General features: G+C 44.0%; 1 protein-coding gene across 1 annotated transcript; it reads right to left on the minus strand.

Moving 5' to 3' along the window:
• Window positions 1–640: 640 nt before the first annotated feature.
• Window positions 641–4,416, minus strand: LOC123376333 (hepatitis A virus cellular receptor 1 homolog). The gene is made up of 3 exons (XM_045028253.1): window positions 4,359–4,416; window positions 786–1,130; window positions 641–684 (listed from the first exon to the last, which is right to left on the minus strand). Exons 1-3 carry the CDS (start codon window positions 4,405–4,407, stop codon window positions 641–643), a joined length of 438 nt encoding a protein of 145 aa, XP_044884188.1. The 5' UTR covers window positions 4,408–4,416.
• Between the last annotated feature and the right edge of the window lie 6,544 nt (window positions 4,417–10,960).

Here is a 10,960-nt window from a genome sequence, read left to right on the forward strand (position 1 = left end):
CCCGGAGCAAGAGTACAACTCTGAGATCAATGGAGCTGCACCTGCTGATGCCAGGTCTGAATTTGGCCCCACAAGTTTGAAAGGAAACGCGGCTTGGTAGGGGAAGATACAGAGGTTCTGTGGTATGGCGAACAGACTACTCTAGATTTCTAAGGGCAGGAACAAAAGTCAGGCAGGGTCTGCACCAGGCAGGTTTCCCGGTACCAGGGTGAGGATTTATAACATTCTGATTCCTGGGATTCCAGAGGGCCAGGCTTTCTGAGGAGAACATGTCACCAAGGGCTTGGGAGCCCTGCAGAACTTTGTGATTTCTGTCACAGCAGGCACAATAGTATCATTTTATTTTCATGAATTAAGGTGTGACCCAGAGCCCATTAAGGTTGATGGAAACCTTCCATTCATTTTCATGGGTGCTGGATCTGCCTGAGGAGGAGGAACCTGAACACATGTACCCACAAGAAGGGATTATTGTGCCTAACTAATGAGAGAAGCATACTGTGCTGTCCACTCTCCTGGATGCTACATGCCGTATTGCTAAGACTGCTAGTAAGAGCGGTAAGCCATGGCACAAGGGAACAAAACCACCATTCCCATGCACTGGCTCTGCTGGGGTTACACTGATGGCAGAGGCTGCTTCCTTTCAGCAGTGGTAACAGTACAGCTTCAGCGCCATAATGGGTAACACTGCAGGACATTATTACGTTATTTCTGTCACAAGCTGAGAAAGTCAGCCAGACGGCAGGAGTTTTACCCTTCAAGGACACTCATACAAAAGCTCTGCTCACCTGTCTCAATCACAACTTCCAGATTGTTCAGCAGATCATTGAACCAACCAGGGATCTCCACTTTGCAGCAGTACATCCCTCCGTCTGCTTCTGCCGCATTCACGATGGTGAGGGACACATCCCCCTGAGCGAGATTCCCTTCTAACCGGTATCTGCTGGACTGACGCTCTGTTACCCTCCGTCCATCCGTCTGGAGAATTGTCTGAGAACACTGAGAAGAAGGACAGCTGCCCCGGCCCCAGCACATTGTTGTGATGTCATTTTGGTGATTAACTGGGTATTTACAGGGCAAAGTGACGTTCTGACCCACCACTCCTCTCACTGGAGAGCCTGACACTGTGAGACCTGCAGACAAAGATACAAGAGTAACTGAGACGGCGCTAGGATACAATGCACGGGCTAATGGGACCTGCCTGGCATCTCAGTCACAACACCGACTCTGTAAGCTCGCCACCTATCTCCACTGCAGGTGGGTCCACTTGTGTGTGTGTTTCCCCTCCTCCCCCCAACAGGGGCGGACACACAGCGCGGCTATGGTGCGTTTGCCCATGATGTGGTTCTGTCCAAGCCCAGGAAGCACTCATGTTTCCAGCTGCTGCACCGCCTCACCCTCCTGACCATGGGCAGGACGATGCAGGGAGAACAGTTCTTGAATCCGCCCCACCGACATATGGACAATAAGAGTGAACGAAGGCCACACCTAGTGTAACTCCACTGAAAGCAAGGACTGAGGATGGAAAGTTTGCTTACTTCAATTTTCCTAATATTCCTTTAAAAGCACCTGCGTGTGTGGCTCCCTGACCTTACGGGAGGTCAGTTGTCAGGACCCAGAACAGTTTGGGAATGGTGCAAAGGCACACACATCTGTCTTCATGTTGGTGTCTCTTGTTTTTGAGGGAAGCTATCCTGGCTTATCCTCTTGACAGTGGGTCATGACCCCTATTGTGTCCCTGGATGGTTCCCACAGGTAACTGTTACAGATCCCCTGACAGCGGTGACTATAAACACCTCAGCTATAATTCGGCTTTTGCGCGTATGCAGTTCTCCAGACCCCATCTTGACTCCTCACTCACAGGGGTTCAGGAGAGTATGAGCCTCACCAGGACCTGTGCAAGGCTTGTTCCTGCAGTACCTGGAACTGATAACTCAGACCCGGTAATTCTTAATGGGAGGATCTGGTTGGGTTTTACTCAGTGCACGATCCTCTCCTTCCTTTCCCTGTCCTTTCTGAGCCACAGCCCAGACACAGTGTGAGGTGCAAGCATGTTGCTGCTGCAGGGTCACAAGCCAGATTACTGTGTCTGTCTGCCTCTGGCTGCGGGGGTAATGAGTTTGGTCTAATGAGCCAACATAGGGCAGCTGGAAAGGGCTGGTCTCCTGGTGGAGGTAATACTAGGAGAAACTGGCGAGACAGACTTCAATGGCTGAATTCCACTTGCATGAAGATGCTGTGGTTTGAAAATTCCCTAGTGGGCACATATTCTGGGCTAGACTCTCAAGATAGCCCTTGGGGCATGTGAAATTCACCCCAATGCACAGATGCAGCACAAAGTAGATCTCTACCCCGATATAACGCTATCCTCTGGAGCCCAAAAATCATACCGCGTTATAGGTGAAACCGCGTTATATTGAACTCGCTTTGATCCACCGGAGTGCACAGCCCTTCCCCCTGGAGCACTGCTTTACTGCGTTCTATCCAAATTCATGTTATGTCAGGTCACGTTATATCAGGGTAGAGGTGTATATGCACCACTTGCATCCTGCTCACTTTGAATCACATCTCTCATGGAAGAGCAGACTCGTGTTGGTCCTCTGCACAGGGCCGATCTTCACCCTGGATCTTCAGTTCCACCTTCCTTGAAAAATGCTGGGCAGGTGAACTTGCATGTGCACCTGATATTGTGTTTGCAAGTAGACAGTTAAGTGGCAGAAACCCTTGGAAAATATCCTTTTAGTGAGCTAGCTTTCGCTCTTTTTCCTTGATAGTCTGTGTGTGCATGCACATGTTCAATGGCTCAATAGAATGACAAATAAAATACAGAGCTAACTTTAAAAATGCTGTGGAAATCCACCAAGCACCTTAAAACCCCTGTCTTCTTCGTTGGACACATGGCATCAGGCTGCATTTCCTTTTAGAATTACCATAAATCTAACATCCTCCCCACCAGATTACAAACTTCCCCATTCATATGAATAGGGATTTCAAAACGTTTCTGCCCTGCTTTTCAACTTCTATATTTAACTCACATACTCTGTGTATGAGAAGTTTTGTCTAGTCACATAATTTAGTAGTAAAAATCCCTTTGGTTTCCCTATAAATAGAATGTACTCAAAACCAGCACACAAGAGCTGTAGGAAGCAGCAGTATTTCTGTGCCAGCTAGACTGTTTCTCTCTCTAACAGTTCCAGAATACTGTGTATTTACTGCACCTCCAATGCATTAAATCTTTTGTGTTAAGGGTGTTAATCAAAGTCATTCCTGGTCGGTTGATCCAGATGTCAATCAAAGCCAGCCCTTAACTGAGCACACAAAAGGAGAACTCTGAATACTTATTCTAACTCCTCACATTTCAAAGGAAGCTCTGCTTTTGATAGAACAGGTATTATAAACTTCCTATCAAATGGACAAGTAGGGTACCAATAGCCTTAATTCCTCAATCAAGTAACTCCTAATGCTACCGGCGTAGAATGCTCTGCAGTGGGTCTTAATACTTTCCAATGCAATTTTTCCAAATGGGTCCAATATAAATGAGGGTTTGTATAGGAAAGGAGATCAATATTAGGAAGGGGTTAATTAAGCTAATCCTGACCTTTTCCCAGTGAAAACACAGTTGAACACCTTTAACCTTGATTTAGGTGGGCAAGGTTGATAAGGTTAGTTAATCAACCTCTTTTCTGAAAAAAGACAGACCTTTTCAGTAATAACTCTGCTTCCTACTGCAGCTTTGCCACAGTAACCTGTGAGAAACTCACCTCTGACAACATACTGTATTAGTGCTTAATAAAGAAACATTTTTGAATCCCACCTCTTATTTAAAAAAAAAAGTTTTAAAATAAAAAACGGAAGGAGACAGAGCGTGTAATCCCACTTTACAGCACATGGACCATATCCTGCCATTTTTTATTTTTTAATTTAAAGCAGATCTCCCTGTACTGACGGCATTACGTGGCCCATTATCTTCACAACTGTTTCCATCACAGTATAGAAAGACAAATAAATTTTATGCAAATGTAGTTTGCCAGTAGGTATTTCAGACCCGCTGCTCATGGTTCACATTTGGATGATTATTTCTGCAACCGTAATGCCCAGAAATTTCCTTTTTATAAAACAAAATGGAAGCTAGAGGAGCTCCACACCAGGCTATTGAGCAGCCCTGGCTTATTATTTACATTGCACAAATTGCAGAGTCTGTGGCAAACTACAGCACTGTGACACATCCCCAGCCTTCTTTAGGAGACATCAAGTTTAGCCCATATTTACTCTCTCTCCAGAAAAATTCAGTAACTATTATGCATGAATTGCCTGTCAAAGCCCCATCCACTATCAGTTAATCTCTTATTCACCTTAGTTACCTGTAAATAGGACCATTAGGATCCACTGCAAGATGAAATAAGGAGCCATGGTGATAACTGAAGAGAAGGCAGAGAACGGTCTTCTTTAAACTTCTCAAGCGCTTGAGGGAAAAAAAAATGTTCTTTTCCGACACAATCTTTTATTTTCACTTCCCTAGTGTCACAAATGATGTCATACGTAACACACTGAATATTGCTCATAGGCCTAATCAGGGTTGACTTTTCCTGTGGTTAGCCTTTTGCTCTCTTTCTCCGTGTCCACACTAGCAATTAGCTGTTGCTGCCAATGGGTGCACATGCTTTAACTGCAAGAGCAAACTGCTCAGAAGCATTTCAGAAGCCCTGGTTACAACCTGCGTGACCACAGTTTCTGAAATAGCATTGAGCTCAGATTGTCCTTACTGCCACTTGCAGTTAAACTCTGTTCAGCTGCACCTGTTTCTTACACCCAGACTGTGGTGAAGTACAGAATATTTTGATGTTTCTCCCTGCCCTCCATTGTCCCTCTTTGTGTAGCCACATTGCATAGACATAGCAAAAGAGTTCACATGACTGTGTACTGCAGAGAGACGGATGAAAAGGAGACACAGAGGAGGGAGCTCCTAGGAGAAACATTGGTATTAATGAATTCCCAAGTGTTTACAATTCAGACTACCCTAACACTTCTTCATTCTTTGGAATAATGTATTTCTGACTATTTCCATCTGGCTGGCTGATGTTGCAAAAATAGTCTTGACCATCCAGATTATTAACCACCCAGATAAGACTGTGGGACCCACCAACAAAAAATATTGGAAGACCCACTCTGTCCCACTGCTGTAGCCAACAGCGGATTGCAGCATGTTGTCATTTAAAACACTCCAGTGATGGGAAAAGATGACTGGCCTATTGGACGACTTCTCAGGACCACTGCTTGCCTACTTTGCCCTTCAGCCGGATACAGGGAGTGCACGATTCCCAGAAAACATCTTTAAAAGTGTCTTTGAGGCCAAGACTTTAACAGATTTCCCTTTCTCATTCTTTGGTGGGATCTTGGAGGCAGATGCTGCTTTTTTCTACTCTCTCTCCTCACAGGGTCAGTAATGGCATATAGAGTTGCTGTTACTGGATGATCAGTAGAGAAGCGTTATTGCATGATCTTAATAAAAAATATCTACATCTAGCACCTATTAGCTCCCCTCCCCCAATTTTCCAGTAATCGGTTAGACGACTGCAACAAATTGTGCATAATTAAATTAAACCCCGACCATGGATTTAAATGAACAAAAAACATATTTCTGAACCATCTCCCTCAACATTTCTGTAGCTGAGGTGTGAGAGTGGTGCAAAATTCTGCTATTTACAACCCACTTTGAAACCACTATGCAGGGAGGGGCTGTGAATCCCATCACTGGTATCAGGTATTGTGATAAATGAGCCAGTATGATTAGACACGGGCCATTTGGCTTTGAAGCTTAAATGTCAAAGATCAGGCTCTTGTTAGCTGTGACCACAAACCGTTGCAGATCTCTGTAATGAGGGTTAAAAACAGGGGTGAAAGTAATTTAAATGACTTACCGGTATATGGGACGGCTGGGGTCCTGAGCAAGGTTGGGGGGCGTCACCTCACGGAGAAGGGGCGGGGCTGCAGCCAGACTCCACCAGCCAGCCCTTCGGCGCTGCCCAGCCCGTGCCGCTCAGGACTCAGGCGGTGATTTAAAGGGCCCAGGACTCTGGTTACTGCCGGGAGTCCCGGGCCCTTTTGAATCGCCGGGCCCCGGGGCAGCTGCCTTGCCACCTCCCCCACCCCCCTACTCCCAACAGCAGCCCTGCCAGTACAGTCGGCTGTGTACCGGCAGCCAATTTCTTACCGGTAGACCGGCTCGGACCAGCTTACTTTCACCTATCCAGACATTCGTTTTCTACTAAAAGCACAAGTTAATAGATTCCCCAGTTAAGTGACCTTTATTTAATTCTGTTTGTTACCAGACATTGGCAACACACGAATTAAAACCTTTGTTTCACTTTAGCAGCTATTCACCACATAAAGATCACTATGGCGACTGACCACTCTACCGGCAGTGGCAGCAGAGGTGGGCACCGGCCTAGAAAGACTTAATTCTACAGCAGTCTATCAACCCGGAAGTTTTCTGAACCCACTAGAATTCACTTTAATATTTTAAATTATAAACAATGTCATTGAAATGATCCAAGTCCTTCAGTAAGCCCAAGATACAGTGGGTGACATTTTAAAAAATTGAGCATTGTTAGATTTTTCACAACAATTAAGTATTTAATCAGAGACAGGTCTCAAGGAGTCTTGAAGTCTGATATGTCTTTTCATCTGCTTGCAAATGTAAATTGTTGGATTTTGGAACCTTCCTGCGTCTCTTGGGTGCCTGGTAACGGAGGATAAATTGTTATGAGGTGGGTGGAGCACAGAGCAGAACCATGATGCTGGATGCTTCTCTAGTCTCAGCTGGGTAATAGCACTCAGGGCTGTTTCATTGAGAAGAGCCATAGGGATATTGCACTGAAGTTAATCCCTGAAAAATCTGTGATGCCTCAGAAATGTGAGAAAACTCATAGGGACACATACAGGTTCAAAGGCAGAGTCCAGTGGGTGCGAGGGAGAAAGGGACCCTGGGACATTCTGGGAAATAGCTGCAGAAAGGGTCTGTAGGTTTTGCTCAACAATTGTCACTGTCTGATAGGGTCTGATCCAACTCCCATTTACTTTGACAGGAATTAGATCAGACCCTTAGTCAAGAGAGCATAACAATCTTTGTGCACAAGTGTATTTGTTTTTTGTTGGCGTTGGGACTAATTAGTTAAAGTTCAGATGATGAAAAAGTGTTATGTAAATACTAGGTATTATTGCATTAAAGCCTGCGGTCCTTGCACACAGCTTGATTCTGTATCTAGGGAAAGAGCCATGTTGCCATCGGGAGGGATGCTGGAAACCCAGAGTCACTACGGAGATTCAGAGCTTCTGTGCAGATTGTCTCGACTTCTACAGGGCTCCCCATGGTTCTCTGTGGGGACACATGAGCATTGCGGCTTCCTCTTCTCAGCTTCTCAGTCACTGTGGCACTTGCTCTCAGTCAAAGAAAAGAAGGAAGCGTTTGCATGTGATAATAAAAATACTCTTGTGCTCCATGACTGAATGAACGAATTCTGAGAAAGATGGTTTGGTTTCTTACACTCAGAGCCTGGGCTAGACTGGTGGAGTTTTAGCCTAGAACACATAGTAGCTTGTAGCTTGACTAGAGGGGATACCTGTAACTATTTGGCAGTCAGTCAATTTCCCTAGCACAGGGAGCATCCCTCTTAATTTCGCTGCTTGATAGAACTAAGAATATGTATAAACAATGACTAACAGTGGTCAGTGGAACATACAGTTCAGGGAGCAGCATAAAATATGCTCTCTGTGTTGAGTGGCTAATAGTACAGTTTTTCAGCCAGGATGGCTCTCTGCGCTCACACCCTCTCTAGGGACAGTTTTCAGACTGCTGTGTTGGCCTCAGCCTTTGGATCCTGCACACTTCCATGCCCACTGGGTCTGAGCAGAGTCACGGCACAGTGTCTGGGTTTGGCTCGTCAGGCACCCACATCCTGGGATGTTGGATGCAGCTGTCGTAGGCCCCATGACCTCTGCTGAACCCCCCAAGTGTCCCTGGTAATTTATGCACACTACCGCAAATTCCACCCTTGTGGCACTCCAGTTTATGGTTTAACTCTTCAGAGACCATGTGACAGTTAAATCAAGGAACAATTTGCAAAGGAATTTCATATGTGCGCCTCTTATCCTGCACAAGAGATTTACAGAGCTACAGAAAAAACAAACACCTGCATGCAACGGCCCCACCTCGCAGATGATCTCTTCCTTCCCTTTGGGTCTGAGGTCTGCCTGGTCACGTGAGGTGGAGACTCCCTTGTCCCTCTTGCTGCTGGCGATGGGTGGCTCCCTCTACACAGAAACCCCCCTGTTTATATACACAAACTTGGTCTTGAACCCCAGTGTGACACCTCATGTCCCAGCCATGGTTCGGAGGGGCTGAAGCTGGTAAGAGTCATAAGCAAGTCAATAATTCTTTGCTGACATCCGGGTGATCCATCCTGTGTTAGTTCTGCGTAAGGTGAGAAACACCACCTCCTCGCTGATCACCAGCTCACCCCAGTCCAAACCTGCTCTCTGTCCAGGACACACTGTAGGATAATTCACGAAATGGAGGTTATAACCCAGAATGCAGGTTTACAACCACAAATGATAGTCACAAAACAAAATGAGGAGCATAAACTGACAGACACATTCCCAGAACAGTCACAGGCAGTATCTATCTATCCATCCTGTACTTATTTTCCTCTGCACTGATCCCAGCTTCCAGTGTGCTTCAGCTCCCTCCATGTTTTGTGCCAGAAAAGGAGATTGGGCTGGAGCAAGAGTAATAAACCCAGACCTTTAAACAACAGTGTCTTGGGAGTAACACAACAGGCTGGGTAGCGGAATCAATCAACTGACTAGGAAAATGGGAATCAGAGCCAAACAATACTTATAATTAATACGTGGGTATTTATAAAGAACTCCAAGCCTAAAGCTCTGCTTCTTAATACAATGCAAGGAAAATGACTTATGCTCAGATTTTGTTTACTGGTTAAAAACTAGGGCTGTCAATTAATAGCAGTTAACTCATGCGATTAACCCCAAGAAATTGATTGTGATTAATCGCATTCTTAAACAATAGAATACCAACTGAAATTTATTAAATATTTTGGCTGTTTTTCTTATTTTTAAATATATTGATTTCTATTACAACACAGAATGCAAAGTGTACCGTGAGAGCTTTATAATATTTTTATTAGAAATATTTGCACTGTAAAAATAATAAACAAAAGAAATATTATTTTTCAATTAACCTCATACAAGAAGCAGGCAGCATTATCTCCTGTAAATTCTAACCAAGTTTGCTTGTCTGAGCGATTGGCTGAAGTAGGACTGAGTGGACTTGTAGGATCTAAAGTTTTACATTGTTTTATTTTTCAGTGCAGTTATTTTTTGTACATAATTCTACATTTGTAAATTCAACTTTCACGATAAAGAGTTTGCACTACAATACTTGTATGAGGTGAATAGAAAAATACTATTTCTTTTGGTATTTACAGTGCAAATATTTGTAATAGAAAGTAAATATTAAGTGAGCACTGTACACTTGGTATTCTGTGTTGTAACTGAAATCAATATATTTGAATATGTAGAAAACATCCAAAATATTTAAATAAATGGTATTCTATGATTTTTTAACAACGTGATTAATCGCACGATTATTTGCGATTAATCATGATTAATTTTTTTAATCGCTTGACAGCCCTATTAACAACCAATACCAATGATCATGCCTCATTGAATGAAATTGCAGATGATAATGCAAGAAAGCTTATCTATCCTGATATGAAAAAGTGGGACTATCTGTTCTGAACAACCGTGTCCTAACAAAGGTATAGCAATACTGGCTTCTTATTATAGCTACAGAAGAGACAAAGTGAATAGCACTTACCTGGCCAAATTCTCCAGCTTCTATGTATTGTGCAAATACCCTGAGGATTATCCAAAATAAGGGGGGAAAGCACACAGTTATTAGAACAAAAGTTTTTAAAAAGCAGCAGAGACAAGGAAAAGAGCCAAGTGAGAGAAATTCAATAAGGGAGATTTAAACCCAGGTCTTCAAAGCATAAGGGGACAAATTCACCCAAGAGTGACTCCACTGTACACCCTGATGGGGAGCGACCCAGGGAAGGTAATGTCCGTAGCTACAGAAAGCAGCTGCAGCTCCCCTTATGACTGGGTTGGCCACACAGCACAGTGTGAAAAGTGGGCAGCAGTGACTGGGGAAGGGCCATTTCCGGGGCAGCATGGGGAAGAGCTGATTCAATGCATCCCCCGACAAGTCGCTGTTGGTTGAGTTAGAGAAATAAAACTATTAATGCCCTTGAGTTGGTCTTTCTCTGATTTACTTACATGTGAAGATTAACAGGGACAAAATTAGAAGGACTAGAAGTGACAGAATGACGCTGATTCTAATATACATCCCTGTCCTCCTGGATTCAGCCTCCAGTGGATGGACTGACGTAGGCACATTCAACTGAAACACAGACATGCAGGTATTAGTGGGTAATAATTATATACATGATTCAAAAGCCGTTTGGGCATCTTGGAAAAATCTGGTAGAGACGCACTTGAGGTGATGCACCCAACTGGAGATAATGTTCTACTTCCACTGAGTTGCTATATTAGGTTACATGAACCATGAATCAGAGTTATATATTTATTTTAATTTTAGATTTGAAATCTGAGATTTTTGCCTTTGTAAGGATGGAATAAGAACTGCAAGATTAGTCCCTTAGATTTGTTATTGGATTTGGTTTGTCTTGTGACAATTAAACCATCAGGACTATTTCCCAGGCAGCAAATGTTCAGACTATAGATGTGATTTGCAATGTGTTGTACCTGTGCTGGTCCCAGGATATTGGCGAGACAAGGTGGGTGAGGTAATATCGTTCATTGGACCAAGAGACAAATTTCAAGGTCTGGTGACTTGAAGAATAGCTCTGTGTAGCTCCAACGC

The sequence above is a fragment of the Mauremys mutica genome, chromosome 8, assembly GCF_020497125.1.
Source record: "Mauremys mutica isolate MM-2020 ecotype Southern chromosome 8, ASM2049712v1, whole genome shotgun sequence".
In the NCBI taxonomy this organism is placed as follows: domain Eukaryota; kingdom Metazoa; phylum Chordata; order Testudines; family Geoemydidae; genus Mauremys; species Mauremys mutica.